The following is a 19968-nucleotide window of genomic DNA, read 5'->3' as shown; positions in this document are numbered from 1 at the left end:
CATAGAATAATATGCCATTTTAATGGTTAATATTAAATAATGTCTTAGTATTTTAATAGTTGTATAAAGTAAGATGTTTTGTCATATGAAAGACTGTAATTTATTTAATCATTCCACCATTGATGGACATTTTTATAAATAATTTGTAGTTCTGCTTGTTTGCTATGTAATTATTTCTGTATGAATTATCCTTCAACATATGTCTGTGGGTGCTGATGTCAGCACAATTTTATTGTTTTGAAATTCTCTCTCTAATCATTTTGCGATTGTTCTCATAGTAACTATGACTATTCACATCTTAGAATACTATTGGCTTCTCAGGTCCACTGGAGACTGGTGACTTCATTGTTTTTTGAGACAGAGTCTTGCTCTGTTGCCCAGGCTAGAGTGCCCTGGCGTCAGCCTAGCTCACAGCAACCTCAAACTCCTGGGCTCAAGTGATCCTCCTGCCTCCGCCGCCCAAGTAGCTGGGACTACAGGCATGCGCCACCATGCCTGGCTAATTTTTTCTATATATTTTTAGTTGTCCAGATGATTTCTTTCTATTTTTAGTAGAGACAGGGTCTCGCTCTTGCTCAGACTGGTCTCGAACTCCTGACCTTGAGCGATCCTCCCACCTCGGCCTCCCAGAGTGTTAGGATTACAGGCGTGAGCCACCGCGCCCGATGGGGTAACCTCATTTTTGACCTTATACTATGGCAACAGGTATCCACACACCTCAGGCACAGACAGTTTTAGTCAATGGACAGTTGCTGTTCTCTCTCCTTTTCTCTTTGACGGGGCTCTCAGCATTAACTAAAATAAGTCGCCAGTATGGAGCCTGAGGGTAAATAAATTAAAAGTCTGTGCATTTTGTTCTGAATCATGTCCAGTCATCGGTTATCTCTGAGAAACTGCATCAGGGACCAGGTCTAGAGTTAAAAACTTCTGGAATCATGCTTCCTGGCCATGGAGTATGGTCAGGTGTTCCTCTGGGATCAAGTACAGAATATTGCTGGATCTTGAAAGGGCAGAGCTGGTTTTGACATGATGCTCACCAAATTATGTTGCTGAAAATTTTAGGTAGTTTACTCAACTAGACTCATTGACTAAAACTAAAATGTGTTAAGCTCAGTATTATTAGCTTTCGGTGTACCATTAACTGTTGTGGGACCCAGCCGCAGAGGAAATGTTTATCTGTAAGATGACAGTAAACATGAGGATGCTGACGAGGGTGGGGAGGGGATAATGCCTTTTAAGGTTTGTCCTCTGCAAAACACACGCATACACACTCACACCAACACCCATCCCCCTTAGTTTGTTTCATCCCCCAGGGCAGACCTCTGGGAAAGAATACGTTCACTGGTTCTACAAGAGCTGCATTTCCCCGTCCCAGAATTCACCCAAGGCGCACAGCTGGGGCTCCTCCGTGGTCATTGTTGCCGCCTCAAATGAAGGCCTTGTCACCAGGTGGGGGCGAGACGGCACGGAGCGCAGCAGCACTGAGAGCATCCGAATTCCCCCCTCTGCCTCTGATTGGCTGAGAACTGGGAGGCCGAGACCAGCCCCCTGCGGCTCGACTCGCCATTGGCTGGGAAGAGGTGGCAATCAGGGCGGGCCGATCGGCGCTGGCTCCAGCTCGACGCTGCCGCCCCGGCCGGGTTGCTCCGTCGCCGCTGCAGCCGCTGCCTGGGTCCCTTTGGCGGTGCCTGTGCGTGGGGACTGCCTCCCGGCTCCGGGCGCAGACACCATGGTGAGTGCTCTCTGCCGGGGCAGGCCGGACCCTCGCACAGCGGCCGGGGCCGGGCCTGGCTGCGGGCGGGAAGCGGCGGGGCCGCGGGAGCGTGGCGCGGGGGCCCCGGGAGCGCTCCGCTGGCCGCGCGAGCCGCTCGCCGTTCGCCCGCGTCCGGGCAGGGGAGGTGGGACGCCGCGCGTCGCCACACCTCGGCTTCCTGAGCCGGGGAAGAAGAGGTGCGGCCGGGGCGCGGAGTGTTCCCGGCTCGGGCGGCCCGCCAGGGTGGGGGGCTGCGCGCCGGCCGCACGTCCCCGCGCTGTCCCCTGTGCGCAGCCTGTCTCGGCGCCGTGACAGGTGAGAGGGGTGAGGAGAAGGCGCGGGGGTGGGGCGGATGGCGACGGCGTGTGTCTGCCCCGGGTGGCGGGGTCGCGCCCCCGCGCTCCACCCCCGCGGGTGCAGAGTACCCCTGGCGGGGCGGCCCCAGGCGGGTGAAAGGTTAACGGAACGCGGCGGCGGCGGCCTCGCTCCCAACCCCGTCCCACCTACGCCGCTCCCTGACGCTCGGGTTTCTCCCTGTCCCCGCAGTACGGGTTTGTGAATCACGCCCTGGAGCTGCTGGTGATCCGCAATTACGGCCCCGAGGTGTGGGAAGACATCAAGTAAGTGACGAGCCGCTCCGGCGGTGGCCCTGCGACGGCGCCCTGCGTGGGAGGCCGCGGGGCGCCCGCCTCAGCCGCTGCCGCGCGGCGGGGTCGCGGGCGCGCATCCTCGGAGCCGCCTCCGCCCGCCGCGCCCGCCGCAGCGGCGCTCCCACGCTCGGGCGCTGGGGCCCGCAGAGGAGGGGCGGCCCGGCGGCCCGGGCGGGGCGGGCAGGGCGAGAGCCGCGGAAAGGAGCCCCTTGGGGTCACCGCGGCCTCCCGACCCCGCCCGAGCGTGGGAACGCTGTGCCGGCGCTCCCAGGCTCTGCGGGCGGATCTGCTCCCACGCCGAGAGGGGCCCGAGGGACCACACAGGCCGCCGCGCGGTTCCTGCTTCCCGAGGCCTTGGAAACAGACGGAAGACCTTGGCTCCGTTAGAGTTCACACACCTTGCAGATACATAATAATAGTTGAGCCTTTGTCGAGTGCTAAAACACACAGGAGACTATTTCTCGAGCAACAGTGAATCAAGTGCATTTATTCATTCTGAAATAAACTGACATTGGAATGTTTTCTCTTTCATTTTCCCAAATCCCCTTTTGTGTTTCTCTATTGTGGTGAAACCTGGCAATTCTAGGAGAACTTTCTGACTTCAGTCTAGAACTTTGAGCCCAATACTTGGGATGTGAATGGAAATACCACACCCACCTGAGAGGTTAAACCTGTTGGAATGACTGACAGGTCAGCGTCGCTGCAGGCAGCTTGAGCATTTCAATCTAACAAAGTTATCTCTCTTTTTCTCTTTCTTTCACTTTGGTAAAATTTGCATTTCACTTATCGTATAGCTGACCATCATCACCAACTAGCCACACCAAAACCATATTTATGGATTTTAATATTAGAGACCCTTGAACTATCACATTTTGGTAGAGGTGGAGGAAAATGTTACCTGGGTGGGCAGGTGGGAACACGTTGTTATTATTTACTCTGATTTCCCAAAGTTCCGATTTTATTTTGTTATCTCCTGTAGGTGATGCTTTCGTGCTGTTTTTTCCTGTAACCATATAACAATTATTATAAATAAATTCTAAGACCTTATTATGCAGTAACCTCATAGTGATTTCCTATAACCAACTGTGTCCATAGAAATGACCAGGGTTACACATTAAACACCTGAATGCAACTTTTCTTTCTCCTGGATCTGTATCGCTGAACATTTCTTTCACGTTCCATAGGCCGTTGATGGTATCCACAGGGCACATCTGCATACTATAAAGATAAGCCTCGATTTGGCAATTATTTGGTTGAATCCAATGAGAATCTAGCCACGAAAGGTTACTTTGGGATTTGAATTTTCGGTTCACCTCACTAGTACCTTCGTAATTTTTATTTTGTTGGGTAGACAGTTCTAGAGAAGACAGACATCAAGAAAAGATTTTAAACAGTGTAATGTAAGTATAGGATTATTTTTACTCCACTTTCTTTGTAAATTTATGAGAGCAACATACATATCCCCATATGATGCTTTCTTATCTGCAAGATAGAAATTCTCAAATATCCTAAGGGATGTGCTATGACAATGAGTATGTTTAGAATTTTGAGAGCATAATGAAAGATGGCTGTATGATGAAATATTCATTATGTTATTTAACAAATTTAGAATGTATGTCTAGCCATTATCAATTTAGATCATTGTTAAAATACAGAAATGAAAAATTATATTTCATAGAGAAATGTGCTAGAAATTTTAAAAAGATTATCAAGAGATGTGTTTATATTGGTCATATTTTCCCAAGAGAAGGCCAAAATATGTAAAAATACCATTAATGAGAACTTAACTCTGTGAAATTGTGCTTAGAATATTGTTCCATTTTACTTTAAAAAATAATTTATTAACTCACTAATTTATCTTTAAGTAGCTTCAAACAATATTCTTAATCTATTTAAGGTATAATAAGATTCCAATCATCCAAAACATTTTTTTCTGGTAAAAATGAAACAAATCATGTTGCTCTTTTTTTCTTTTTTGATAAAATTACCTCAAGGATTATGCTCCTACAAAGGAAAAACTGTTAGACTGGTGTTGGTAATCCAGATGTTAATTTTGATTCTTTATTTGCTTAAGCATCCTTTAGTGGATCCTAGCTTGTCTTGGATGTGGTTTAGTATCTGGGTTAAAGAACATGGTTCAGCTCTCTGCATTGAGGGGATTAAAGCTGTTCTTTGGTTTCCATCCCAGTACCCCTGAGTAATGCTCCCTGGAAGAGCATTTACTACTGCCTGGGAGCAGGGGAGGAAAAGTTGGAGGACTGTAATTGAAAATGATTCCTCCGCCCCGCCCCACCCTCTGCTCTAGGGAAGATTACTTCAGTCATTGGTCCAAGATACTTTCAGTTTTAACTTTTTATGACAAATTGAATATAGGAGGAAAACAATTTTTTTTTTTTTTTGGTCTCAAGAATAAGTACCAAACTCCTTTTTGCTCTGTGAGAAACTATCTAAATTGATGTTAATAAAATTTAACATAATACTTTTTTGGTTTACTGGGAAATGGCCATCCATCCTTCATGAGAAAGGATGAAAAAGGATGCCAAACATTTAAGGACAAATAAAACCCTAAGTAATAGATTCCAGACAGAAAATTCTAAGTGGATAAGAGCCAAAAATGCCTCATTGTAAACTCAGTATCCACTTACACTCTTACCAATGATATAACCATTTCACAAGAGCTTTAAATTTCTCTTTTTAAGAAAAAGAAAAACTGTCTAGACCAAAGGCCGACAAACTTTCTCTTAAAGGGCCAGATAGTAAATGTTTTAGGTGCTGTAGGCCAAGTCAAAATTGAAGGCATTATGTAAGTATCTATATAACTATTAAAATGTTACTGTTTAAAAATATGAAAACCATTCCTAGCTCCTGGACCAGACCAAAATAAATAAACAAACCAAAGTTTGTTTGGATAAGGATAGATTTGATCCATAGGCTATAATTTGCTAACTTCTGATCTAGACCATAACAAATGTGAAAAAGCAAAAGAGATCTCTGAATCTATTTCAAAACTTGTTTTGTTCATTTCCTGTCAGTCTTCAGATGGTACTTTAAAAAGAAGCCATGATTAAGTAATGAGAAAAATCCATTATCAATTTAGAAAATAAATAAAATTAGGATTTATACATATTAGAAAGACAACTAAATACTTGTTTAACCATATCTTTTATTCTTCCATCATCCCTGACTAAACTAATTATTGCACCAAATTACTGGTTTCAATTTTAGACTTTTTAACCTCACTGAAACATGAATTCTAAAGATGGATTCAAAAACTGAAAAATCTATAATGATTAAGTCTATTAGAAACAAACAAAAACTATAATTATTTGCCTAGAGTTGAGCAGGCCAAAAACCAATTAAAAATATTTTTAAACTTTAAAGTGCTCCACTTTAGACTTTAATTAGCTCTTCTTTATTTACTAAAAATAAAGCCATTCTTTATTTACTACAACTGTTTATCTGAGATAAACAGTTGAATCAAAATTTTGATATGACAGATATATATTTGATAATAATGCAATGATATATTTACATATTGTCGTTAGTTCCTCTAGAAGGTTGTCAATCATATTCCCCATGTAAAGAATAAATAATTTGTTTAGTATGGTTTTATCTGATTTACTTACATTGGGGCAGCACACTTTTTCATTCATTGGTTCATTTTTTTTCCATTCTTTGTTAACCTTATCTTTAATGCTCATAGTCTAGTGTTTTAGGCATTGAGAATAGAAAAGCAAATGATGTAATCCTTGCTTTAAAAAAAAATCTAGAGATTTCTAGATATTTTTAGTCTTATTATTTTGCTTATTTTCCCACCTCTAACTCAAATATGGAAACATTTTGACTGTTGGATAGCATATACTTCCAGTTTTGAAATTAATATGTCCGGTTGAACTTGCTAATCACAAATTAATCATTATGGTTCAAATAAGCAAATGCTTTGCTATAAACTAGTTATGTGACTTTGCAAGTTACTGAAACGTTCCAAGCCTCAACTGCATAAGGAAAAAAAATAATACTTTATAGGGTTGATGTAATACATTGAGTAATGTCTACAAAATGCTTAACATAGTTCTTGAAAAATAGATGCTTAATAAATGGTAGCTATTATTTTTTATTTTCCTATAGAATCAGAGTTTTTTTTTAAAGTTTTTTCTCTTCCCCAGGTTATCTGTAAGATATGAAGCTCTCCTTTAAATAATAGCTCATTGAAGTCTATATACTATCTGTCTAAATGTTTCTGTAGCACTCTAGGATAAGTGATAACTTCATTGTCATTGTTCTTTATTCTTTCTCTTTTATCCAGTCTATGCAGTTGGTACCAAAACTTTAGATTTGAAGTGCCTCTCTCTTCGTCTCTCATTATTCTTTCATCCAGGCTTTTATCACCTTCCCTTGCCATAGTGTAACAGACCCCATAATTAGGTCTTCTGTGTCTGACATATGCCATTCCTTTCCATCCTGTGGACTAGGGGAAGAATATTATTTTCATTATGCTGTTTTTCCACTAAAGTTCTACTTTGGACTTTATCTTACATTATATTCTTCTAACCACTTTCCTGCCCCCAATACCTAATTGTTTTTTTAAAGTGCAGCATATGCTTTTAATATTCATTTTATCAAAACAAATGAAAATAAACAAGAGTACACCACCATATTTTGCCTTATTCTAATCAGATTTTCAAATTTATGAAGGTATGAATTAAATTTCTATACCTTTCTTTACCCATCCTTAAGTAGACAGGTATAGGAAATATGTTTAAAATATTAACAGTATTTTATAAGGTTTTTTAAAAAATTTAAAGTCATTTTCTCTCTGTAATTTCAGTTGACTGTTACAACATTCATTTGAAATAGGAAAGGACTTTCTAGTTCATTTTTTCTAAATAATAAAGCCAAGTTTCCAAGAGATTAAATGTCTGTCCCAGAAAATTATATATAGGAAGCTGAAGAGTCAGAACACCAACCCTGCTCTTCTAGTGCTTGGTAATACTTCCTTTAAGATAAAGTTGTGAAGGAGGAGCTAACTCAGTCTACATACAAAAATGAAACCATATTCATTTTAGTACCCAGAAACTTCCTGAGTACAAATAAAATAATAATAAATAGACTAAAGAAATAGGCAAACCAGATCATTGTTAGGATCAGGACTTTTTTTGGTAGAAAGATCGGCCAGTTAGCCTGAAAGATAGAGGAAAGCATAATATGTTAATTGATAAGCTCCCTAATGTTTGAAGTTATTTTTGCAGGTGGAACTAGGAGCCCCAGTGTAAATGCCTTCACATACCTCTTAGTGAGCTCTTTGCATAGGGCTCTCCCTGAACCTGGACCATGTCTGTGAACAGCATGGCACCTAGGTGAGAAGGTGGGTCATAGCCTTATCTCCAGCATTTTTGCTTTTTGAGGTGTTTTTGATGATCTAAAGTATTCCCAGAAATCAAGCGGGGTCTTTATTTTCCTTGCATTCTGCAATTTTTGATAATTAAAAAAAATCATAGGACCATATTGTTTGGTTTGGTGTGTCAGAAGGATCTTTTCACACTAAAAAGAGCACCAGAAGAGAAATCAAAAAATCTGTCTTCATGCTCTTAATATATTCAGATCTTTATGACAAACCTTAACTAAACATTATTGCTATTTGCAAGAACAATGTCTTTACTCTCTCACCTTTCTCCAGAATAAGGGACTCTAGCAAATGTTTCTCTTTAACGTATTAGAAAGCGACAGTTATGGATTGATACTGTGCAGACATCAACAGGAAAACACACTTAAGGAAATGAACACTATAAAGAAATCTAACTGGCCTGATTCAGAGGGTGACCACAGAAGATGTGAGTACTTGCAGCTTTTCCATGCTCTACTTTGCCTCCTTGTTCATTAAAGAGGAAACAGTGGGGAAAATGGCGTCTTTATTGTTTGTGTCTAGCAAAATGGAGCATCGTTTTCTATATCAAACTATATCAAAGACAGGTTAAAGAGGTTTTTATTCAAGGTAAAAAGGTAGACACTCTGAAGTATTCATTGTTCTTTGTTACTGTGGCTTTGGTTTTATTGCATATTCTGAGCTACTTGCCATTTATTATTGACTCATAAAATATTAAATTGTTGCTTTAGCAAAAATTTTTTGTAATCAGTCTTCAGATCACCCAAACATAGAGACCTTTCAGTCCACACATTGCATTTACCCTCGGCACTCCAGCCTCGTGGGCCAATTTCAGTTCCTCCACGATACCGAGCCTTTAAATATGTCAGGGTAACACCTGTGCTTGGAAAGGGTCAACTTTGAGATGTCAAAACAAATGTTATTTCTTGAGAGAACCTTCTCTCTCATCCAAAAGTATACTTTTCCTTCATAGTACTGTACATACAAAAGTTTATAATTATGTATTTATACTATGTGATTAATGTCTGCCCTGCTTCATGAAACTCTAGCCAGGGCTTACTTGCTTTCTCTTTCTCTCTCTCCCTCTTTCTTTCTCTCTCTATACATATTGTATATGTGTGTCTGTGTGTATATATGTGTATAACACTTTACCAGGCTCTCTCTCTACAATATACATATATATATGAATATTTATATATAATGGTCTTTCACATTTTTAATTTCTAAAGAATAGAGCACACACAAATTTATTACAGGTATTTGTTTCTGCAGCCAGAATTTATTATGTCAGAATGATGACATTTTCAACCACTATTTAATAAAATATAAGCTTTTTTCAAATACACATTTTATTTCCCATCTTTATTGAGATAAAATTGATAAGTAAAAACTGTATATATTTAAGGTGCACAACTTGATGTTTTGATGTACATGTACATTGTGAAATAATCACCATAATCAAGCAAATTAGCATATTCATTATTCACATAGTTCCCCCATCCTTTTTTTTTGTTGTTGTTGTAGTGAGAACACTAAAGAATTACCAGCCTGGCAAGTATATATTACAATATTGTTGACTGTAATTGTTCATAGTCATGTTGCTGTACAAAACAAACATTTATTCTATCAGCAAAGGCAGAAGATATATCAATAAATTATAGCATTTCCTCTTGGAAGGACTGGAGTTCTTTTATGTTGTCTCATGTCATAAGTGGATGTATTAGAAGGATTAAGAACTCTGTTGTTGGATCGCCAATTTCATATATCAAAAGACAGTTGCTGGGTTGGATTCAAGACTTGACCCAATCCTTTAGGAAGTTTCTAAAAGGCAGGTATGTGTGGTGCTGTTTAAAGTCAGTGTCACAGACTGTAGGTAAATGTTTCTAATACTGAAATTAAATTTGAAAACCAGATGAGAATGCTCACGATGTCATGCTTTGGTGAATGTACTATGTCATAGGTATTAAACCCTTACCACATGGTTCTGCAGACACAGTCTTAAAATGCCTTGTACTCATTATCTCACTTAACCCTCACAACCACCACAGAAAATAGATTCCTTCTTATCCATATTTTACAAAAAAGAAAGTGGAGGCTTTTGAAGACTTTCAAAAATTCTGCCTCAAACCGATCAGCTGTTTATCGTTAGAGCAGGGATTTGGACGTAGACAGACTTGTAATTACCATATTATGTGTTTTCTCCCAAAGAAAAGGACCTATAGCTTTCTCCTTTCCAAAGACAATTACTTTGGCAAGAACATGGACATGGTAAATGTGTAGTAGTACTGCCTGCTTTTGTTTTTGTTTTCTTCAAATGTTCAAGCACTTGTACAGGTGATTTTGACTTTTCTTTTTTTTTTAAAGATGATTGTATTCACCATCCAGCACATGTGCTAGAGAAAATCAAAGCCTCCAAAACTTTGAGAAATTTATTTTGAGAAGAGCTGTGATCTGATGTGCTCCTCAGACAGAGTTAAAAATGAAGTGCACACACAAGTGTCCAAGTAAATTCATTTATCTGATAAAGCTACTGAAAACAGCTTGTTTGAAATGTTTGTGAATACGTTTTCAGAAATGGGAAAATTACTCTTAAGGGTCTACCATGCTAGGCTGGTCACAGAAAGAAAGAAGCAATTACATATCAGGAGTGATGTTGCTTTGTCTAAAGCTAAGGTTTGGATGTCACTCATGAGAGCATTTACCGTTACTGTTTACAGTACTTGGATGAGTGAACATGTTTACTTAAAAGGACTGACCTTTACCGACCCAAAGAGGGTCCAAGCAGGAAGCTGTCACAGGATTTAAAGGACCTGACTCTTCCCTCCACAGCTCCTTCAAACTATAGTCTCTCCTATGGGGTTCAGACATACTGAGAATCATTAGAGTGGGGTATTGGAAATTCAGAGGTGATTCATGCTTCACAGCCACTTAGACAAAAACAATATAAAGATTTAATTTTTTAGATGTTATATACATTTATTACCTGTGGTTTATAATGGGAGATTAATTTTAATAATGGTTAGACACAACACAGCAGTCGTGATACCTTTCCAGATCACTGCAGTGGACCATCCTAGGATTTATTCTCAAGATGACATCTGTATATTGTTTTTTAATATGGCCTGTTCTTTGATAATGTTCTTTTAGGATCAGTACCTGATTGGAGCTATCATGGGTCAGGTTGATCCTTTGATGTGTATTGACCTTTTCTGCCTAAGACCAGACCTTATTTTGAGACTCCCCTGTATTCAGCCTCTCCCATTTCAGAATGCTTATTTTCAAATCTCTGTGGGAAACTTCTTTACCTGAAAACTAGCAGTCTTTGTAGTATACTTAACTTACTTGAAAAGTGTACAGTAGCAGGAGCTCAGTGATAGAACATGAATTCACTTTTTGAAGGTTCAGATATTGTAGTTAAGGAACTTCTCCTTAGGTATAGAGTTGAGAAAGATGCTGCCTGGACATTTTGGACAAATTATAGACCTAGTTATTAAGAAATTAATAATATAAAATATTCTTAATTTTAAAAACAAAGTATAGACTTTTGTCAGTAATTTTTTATTGCTTGTTTAGTAGGGAGCCTGGAAATGCATGGGGATATATATTTAATTCATTAATTCACTCATTTTAAAGTTTACAAACATTTACAAGCACATGTTTAATTCTAGCCACTTGGGTTAGATAGCAGTGATTAAATAAAAACTTAAAAAAATTGCAACCCATAAAACACCACCGTGATAAAAATACCTACTACCTTTTTGTGGAAAGGTAATTAGTATAAATAAAAGAACTGCTTAAATTCTAACAAATAACAATCTTTAGAGTAAGTAGGAAATTAATTGCTATTGGGAAAATATTTCATTTATGCACACTCAACTTTTAAACAGTTACTGTGGCTACACATACACAGAATATGATTATTTCTTAATGTTATTTCAGGTAAGAATTTGATCTTTATATTTAAAGCACTTAGGGGAGATAGAACTTGTTTGTTTTTGGCTATTTGGATTTGTAAGTTCTGTCAGATAATCAGCAAAATATGTACACATTTAGTTTAATTATTTGATACTGAATAAAATCTTCTAAGATATTGTTGTCACTCCTCCCTCCTCTTCTTTCCTTTGCCATTTTCTCTTTCTCCTCTTTCCTCTCTTCCTTCATCTTCTTCAATTACTATGACTCTTACCAATTAGATGTATTGGACATTAAGTGTGTGAGAAGCACCATTCTAAGCTCTTGGCATAGATTAATTCTGCTAAACTGCGCAATGACTGGAGGTAAGTACTGCTGTTACTCTGCTTTGAAGATGTGGAAATGAAACACCAAGAAATGAATCTGTCCAAATTTAGTGCACCTGCATATGGGATTAGCTTAGTTTATTTTTCATAGTATGTAAGTAAAAACTTTGACTTAACGATGTAGATGACACCAAGTGAGTTTCTTTTTATCTAGGTTTACTTGTTAACCAACCAAAGTGCTTTTTTAACCTTATCTAATCTCTCTACATATTTATTATTGTCTGCTGACCTCTGTCATTGAGTGATGCAGTGAGTGGAAGAATTTAATGCTTACCCCAAGCAGAGTCACTGAGTATGTAGGTAAATATACCTGAAAGTACTGCAAGTGATACTATTTGGAAATAGAGGAAGACTGTGTTCATTAGGGGTTAGGTAGGGATTTTAAATATAATAATAAAAATGCTATAAATAAGAAGAAGCAACAGAATGTAACACAAACTAGGATACATGATGATAGCAGTTCTATAGGTTGTTATTTGATAGATACTCTTGAACATACCTTAATCAAATTTACCTATGGCTTCTATGGTATTTTTTTGTCTTCTAAAAATCATTGAACAAATAAAAGTTTGTTCAAAGTCTTTCATTTTTTTGGAAAATTTTAAATTATGGTTCTCACAGAAACCTTTGGTTTTCCTCACATGTCAATTAAATTAATTTAAATAATAGGCATAGTACATAATTGCTTTGTGTAATGCAATAATTTAAGCAAAGTTGATGGTCAAAAAATAATTCTGAAAGAATGACTGGGCCTAGAAAATTTAGTTAGTGTGCATGGCTGAATTTGGATAACTTAAGTCCTAATAAACTCAACATATTAAGAAAATATATCTTAAGTTGTTAGAAAAGTTGTATCTATGTAATTATTCTTTCCTTTACTCTGCTTTTAAAGGAAAAACTTAAAAAATTTGGTATAACCAAATGGAGAGTGGAGAATTATGAGGTATTATTACTTGAATTATGTAAATAGTTTATGTAATCTCAATATTATCATTAGCTTGCTTCCCAACTTTTCTTACAACCTCTGTGATTTCAGGTAGCTGAAAAAAAAAACAGGTCCAAAACTAAAGAAAGTGTGCAACGTGGGAAGGGAAGCCATTAAAGCTTTCCTAAAGAGTAGTGGCAGGTGTATTTTACAGTGTGCTGGGAGATGGTTATTATCACAACTCTGTGCTATCTGGAGGCTAAAACATTTGACAGCATGAAGCCTGATCAAATATAAATTTGCCTAGAAATTAGAAGAAAAGTAGTGTCAAGAACTGAAAGACAACAGAGAAGGCTTTGTTGACTCAAAATTCTACTAGCTTCAATGGCCATATTGCCTGAAATAAATTCTCTTGATCATTATTCCTTTTTGCAATGTAAATTCTCCTTCTCAGTTTAATGTATTGAACCACTTCACACTAATGGGCTTGTGATATTTCCAATTAGCTTTGACCCTAGAAAAGGGAAGAAGATGAAGAATGGGCTACAGAAAGAAGGAAGTGGTCCCAGAAAGGTTAGGTGTAAGGTCATAGGGACACATTTTTCTTCCCCAAATCTTTACTTAGCTGTTACCATTTCCATGAAGCCTACCAGGATCATTATGAATATGTGATCATATATATGGTCTCTCTAAGTATTGCATCTGTCCCCTTCCTCCTAATCCCTATCTTCATTCCTTTATCCTGATCTAGTTTTTCTTGTAGCATTAATCTCCTCATAATGTATTAAATAATTTGATTATATATCATGTTTATTGCTTATTGTTTCTGCCAGCTAAAATATAAACTTTCTGCAGGCAGGAATCTTTATCTGTTTCATTCATTGCTATATTAAAAGTGCTTAGAAAAGTGCCTGGGACATAATAAGCATTCAAATATTTGCAGTAAAACTCTTCTTCCAGGGGAAAAAAAAGAGCAAGAAAAAGAAAAAGAGCAACCCAATACACCCAAAGATTTCTAATATAAATGTAAATAAAGATTCCTACGTATTTTGAATAATTCAGTGAAATTTAAAATGAAGTTTTTAAGAGAAGATGATTATTTTCTTCCATGTACTACTCTTTAATTTCTATTTCCATCCCCATCTGGGCCAGGGAGAATGTTCAGGCTGATTATTTCAGGAAGTAAAGCTTAAAAGATAAGGGAGCTTATTTTAATAAAAAGAGAGAAAGGAAAGAAGGAATGCATTGACTCATGGTTAGGGGATTTCTGGGGAAATGGCTGTTTCTCTGTGTTATGCAGAGGGACTGTATATTCTCCTTATACCTCACTCATTTAAGGGTAAGTATGTATGGTGAGTGTTTCAGGGAAACTGAGTTTATTACAGAAATTTATATGATTTGATTTTTTCCAGTTGGAAGAAAGATAATATTTAGGGCATGGTGAAAACACAAATTAATTTATAGTTTATTGTATATTTAATTAAAATTATTTATATTTTATTCGAATGGCCTAAATCAGAGGCTCCATAATTTAGACTAGTATTGTTTCATAATAAAATGTTAGAGGCAAAATGGCAAAAATTAGGATATCCATATCCTTTAAACCAGTAATTATATTCCTAGGAATTCTATTTTTACATAGAAATATAATTCGCTACAAAGAAATGCATCACAGCATTGTTTATACATGTGAAAAAGATAAAAGCAATCTGTCTACCAAGATTTTTATAATCTATACAATGCACTTTTATGTAGTCATAGCATAGAAGTATATTTATGGACATGAAAAGATACCTATCAAATATTAAGTTAAACAGGTTTTAAAACAGTATTTTATGTATATTAATATAAGCATATTCAAGCATGAATAACTTGAATATAATATTAGCAGTGGTTATTTCAGGATAGTGGAAATTTTTTTTCTCTGCAATTTTTCCTTATATTTTGTATTTTTTTTGAATTAGAAATTATAATGCATAAAATATATAGTAGCATTTAACAAAGAATGAGACAGTATTTGTATATTATATTTTCATAATTTGGGAGAATCTCACTGACTGTTGGCATTAAAAAGACTTGAGGTCTTTAAAGAGCTTCCAGGTTTTAGTCTTCAGTGTCAGTTCTTAGTGCCATTGTAGCCAAAGAATGACCAAACGCACCAAAGTAAGGCAAGTGTGAGGTGAAGTTTATTGAGGGAGAGCAAGATAGGATTATAGAGCAAGAGTGAGACATAGGTTTGCAAAGCATGATACATACACCACAGATGACGATCCGACCCCTTGTTGGAGCAGGAGAAAAGAGAGCTTGGTCATGGTCTGGGTCTTGTTTTATGGTGTCTGGATAGGGACCTCTCCGAGGTTCAGATGTCACCATAGAACCACTTTGGACAGTTGGGGAGCTGCACGACCTGAGTCTTACTGCGCATGTGGGCTCTAGGTCACTTTCCGGACTTTATTGTACCCATGTGACTTGGCTGATGGGCTAGAGACTCCTCTGCATTATTTTGCAGCTGGCATGCCAGTTCTGATTGGCAGATTCATGGGTATTCCCTCCTCCCTCAGGTATGGAGAATTAGGGTTGAGCAGCACCAAGATGGAGGCAACAGCACCCACTTTCATCCCTAAAAGACCTGGAATCCCTCCCTTTCTACCCAATGGAGCTATGCTTCTTTTGTTTAATAGCTTTGTTGGTATGTGTGAGAAAAGGGGGAAGAATTTCACATTTTGTATGTGGTGCTATAATTGTTTGAGTATGTAAACATGGGAGCACTCATTAGTAATATGTGTAATGCTTTAAGTGCTTAGAACATACTTTTGTACCCTTCATCTCTTTATAACTGCGGAAGATGAGTTATATTGTTGCTCCCACCTTAGAAAAGAGAGATTTTGATGCTCAAGTGCTTTATGTGATTTGCTCAGGGTTATTCAGCTAGTAAACTCTGGACTCTAAAATTCAAATTTCTGTGCTTACCAAAATAATACTTTTTTTTTTTTTTTTACATTTTTGTGTGCAGTGTTATATAATAAATTCAGGCAAATAATGGTATGCTCTGAAGAACATAGAGTGTTTTTTAAGACTATCTCCATGCTGAGATAGTGACCTAAGACATACCGCCATTTGGAATTTTGCCCTTGAGCAGACACAGGGACAGCCGTGAGCAGGAGTGGTGAGAGACACAGCTCCTGAAGGAGAGAAAGCGACTGCAGCCTGCCTTGACAATATTTAAGGAATTATTTGAGCCACTGTATTGAAAGTTATTGAAAGTTCACCTAATTACAGTGGTTGGTTTTCCTTGTATCCTCCTGGCAACACACAGGGATTCAGAAGAGTTGGATTGAGAGTCAGAGGTTGATATCCAAGCTCCATGTGTTTTTGTGAATTTAACTTTGGCAACAATATCTGGAACTTAGTTCTTTTCTACAGCTGGCAATGTTTTGAACAAAGGATTCCCTCTCCCCTTTGGACACTTGTTTGAGAAAAGAAATCCAAATCCTATCAAAATAAATACATTCATATAATCATGACAACTGTTAAAAATGATAACTATAATTTCCTTGCACTAATGCTGTGTTTATTTTGTGCTACTGTGTTTAACAAGCTAAGGATATATATGAAGATTTTATCAATCCACTTGGCATCTTAAACTGAATATGTTCAAAGACATCCCAAACTTATAACTCTTGATCCTAAACCCCAGTCTACCTCCAGCATTCCTTCCCAGTTCAGTTACTGGTGACAACATCCTTCCAGTTGCTCAAAGCCAATTCTGTCCTACACCCTTTTGGTCCATTTACAGTGTGGCAGCCAGACTAATTTCTTTAACCTAGCTCAGTTCATATCACTGCTTGTATCACAAGCACCCAGACTCTTCACCTCTTTCACATAGATGCCAATCATCCCAGTGTCCAGCCAGGCTGCTTCTTACCTCTCCAACCTATTCCCTTCCAGCTACTTTACCCTCTCTTCTGTTCCAGGTACACTGGCTTCTGTGGTTCCTCCTGCACTCCAGGTGTGCTCCTACCTAGGTCTTTACGCTTGTTTTTTCCTCCATGTGGAGCACACTTTTCCCCAAATTGCTCAGGGCTCCTTAATGCTTTCAGCTCCTTCAGGCTTTACTGGAATGCCAGCTTCCCAGTGAGGCCACCTGGCTGTTGTACTTGAGCGCCCCACTCCCTACTCTGTTTTATTTTCTCCAAAGTACTTATCATTATACATCACTTAAGAATGTTATGCCTTGTCTGTCTCTTCTCCTAGAATGTATGTGTTCCAAGAAGTCAGAATTTTTGTCTGTTTTACTAAAGCATGTACTCCTAGTGACTAGAACAATGACTGGCACATATAGGAACTCAAAAAATATTTGCTGAATATTTAATTAACCAAAAGTTATTTTTTGTTTTTAATGTCAGGTATTGTATCGAGCATTAGGGCGCTGTGTAAATGTTAGTCTTGCTAAAATAGACTTAAATATATCATTTTAATTTAGGGAGGGAGATGTGACATATTTCTGCTTAATCGCTAGACTTTTAGGCACATGATGTTCATTTAAACAAATTTGCCAAAAACAAATCCTATTTCAGATATAGAAACCATTGTTTATACTTTACACAATCATTATAGCTACAGTAGCAATTTTTTAAATTTTAAATTCTCTCTATTGTCTCTCGATTTTGTTTTCCAGAAAAGAAGCACAGTTAGATGAAGAAGGACAATTTCTTGTCAGAATAATATATGATGATTCCAAAACTTACGATTTGGTTGCTGCTGCAAGCAAAGTCCTCAGTAAGTTAAATGTAACTTTCCTTCTTTGGCTAAGTTACACATAGAAGCCCAAAGGAATGCATGATTCAAGATCACAATGTATAGTTATGCAAGTTGTGCACTGCACAGCCCTGGTGGGGAGGGCATTCACATAGAATGTTAGGTGCAGGCTCTGCTAAATTCTATGCTCTTTCACAAGCTCTTTAAAGAATAGAAATGAAAAAATGTGCTCTCTGCCCACAGAAAGCAATGTGTTGGGAAAAGAAAAATATTATTGATACTTAATGTAAAAACTTCAGTTATGATGTGAACAATATGCTAATTACACAAGTGTAGTATGCATTATCCTCAAATCTCCTTTGCAGTCACAAGTTATGTTAGCTATTGGTAAAAGAAATAGAAAACTGATATCAACCACAGACAAAGGATCTTGCTGAAAAAGGCAAAGTTTAAAAAACTTCATGGAGAAAAAGTTGTTCTCAAGGTAATATTTATTATTCCCAGAGGGCTTAATTTATAACTAGGCTATACTTTGGATAGACTAGAATGAAGCTTTTAGCTTCGCTAAATATAACTAGAAAGGCAGCTACTATCTATAGCAGAATACACGAATTAGGAACAATTGGTAAATAGCTAAAAATAAACCCAGCCTCATTAGTAATGAAAATTGAAACAAATATGAAATAACTTGTTTTCATATAAATTTGTCAATTTAAAAAAAATGAAGTATCTAGTATAGTCAATAGCAGAGATAAAGGGGAAATCATACACATTTTTAATCAGATGGTAAATGAAGAAAACCTTTTTGGAGAATGATTTTGCATCACGAAGTCTCTTTAAAAAATATTAACACCCTTTAGGAATTTTTCCTAAAGAAATTATTACATCTCTGCCTTAAGACTTATATATATGCTTTCATGTCAGAGTTACTAATATTATCAAAAAATGAAAAAGTCTACATTTTCAATAAGAAGGGCTTGGTTAAATAAATGGCTGCATCTATATGTTGAATAAGATAGCAATTAAAATTGATAGAGAAAAATTATGGAAAATTAAAATTTTTGGAAATAGTAATGATTGTATATTAAGAAAAAACAGGATACTAAGGTAGATAGTATATGTAATCAAGTTATTAAATATACAAATTTATATAAAGCAGGAATATTTTGCATCAAAATATTGACATGTTCATTCTTGACAATTGTAAAAATATTTCTGATTTTCAGAAAAAATAAGTAATACATTAAATATATGTTTAAAAAACTCAAAATTAAGTGTAGGTCTGAGTATCAATTATCTAAAATGCTTGACCCAAAATGTTTTGCTTTTGGATTTTTTTTGTTTTTGCATTTTATAATATTTATATATACATAATAAGATACCACGGGGTTCAGACCTGATCTAAATAGGAAATTCAATTAAGGTTCATATATACCTTCTACAGATGGCCTGAAAGTAATTTTATAGGGTATTTTTCATAATTTTGTGCATCAAAGTTTTGATTGCAACCTGTCACATGTGGAATTTTCCACTTGTGGTGTCATGTCAGTGACCAAAAATTTCAGATTTTGGAGCATTTCAGATTTAAGATTTTTAGATTAGTGATGCCCAACTGTAGTTTGTTATGGAAGCTGAAAAACTGGTTTCTTTGCTTATAAGTAAAAATTGATACTATTAACATGTTAGTACATTGTCTTCTCAGATTTCATTGTATTGTCCTGGCCAGATTTTTTTCATATGATTTATGTTCACTATGCACAAAAATTAAGGATATTTTAAATTATTTTAATATACACTTATTGTCATTCTTTCCATTAACAATATTTCACCTGTAATATGCTTTTTTTCTCCCTTGAACCTATAAAATAGATCTCAATGCTGGAGAAATCCTTCAGATGTTTGGGAAGATGTTTTTTGTCTTTTGTCAAGAATCTGGTTATGATACAATCTTACGCGTCCTGGGATCTAACGTCAGAGAGTTTCTACAGGTAAGCAATTTGGGATCCAGTAGTTAAAAGTTTTGTGTTTGTGATTCTCAAATACAGGCTCTAGAATACTTTTGTTCATCCTGTTGAACGGGAGAGTCTTACTCCTGAAATGGAATCATAATTTATATAAAATCATAGTTATTGAATGGTCTTGAATACATTTTTACCATTTTTGTTTCATATTTTTTTAACTTCCGGACACTGAATATGCAA

The 19968-nt window shown here is 37.1% G+C and overlaps 1 protein-coding gene across 1 annotated transcript in view; it reads left to right on the top strand.

Annotated features, from left to right (window-relative positions):
• Nucleotides 1-1597: 1597 nt before the first annotated feature.
• Nucleotides 1598-19968, top strand: part of GUCY1B1 (guanylate cyclase 1 soluble subunit beta 1) — a 46413-nt gene continuing 28042 nt past the window's right edge. The window contains exons 1-4 of the mRNA XM_012783622.2: nt 1598-1732; nt 2300-2373; nt 17688-17788; nt 19637-19755. Coding sequence (XP_012639076.1) covers nt 1730-1732; nt 2300-2373; nt 17688-17788; nt 19637-19755 — 297 coding nt within the window. The 5' untranslated portion in view covers nt 1598-1729. The remainder of the gene's footprint in view (nt 1733-2299; nt 2374-17687; nt 17789-19636; nt 19756-19968) is intronic.

The sequence above is a fragment of the Microcebus murinus genome, chromosome 15 (assembly GCF_040939455.1).
Source record: "Microcebus murinus isolate Inina chromosome 15, M.murinus_Inina_mat1.0, whole genome shotgun sequence".
Taxonomy (NCBI): Eukaryota; Metazoa; Chordata; class Mammalia; order Primates; family Cheirogaleidae; genus Microcebus; species Microcebus murinus.
The sequence above is the reverse complement of the archived record's forward strand: the minus strand, read 5'-3'. Positions and strand labels throughout refer to the sequence as shown.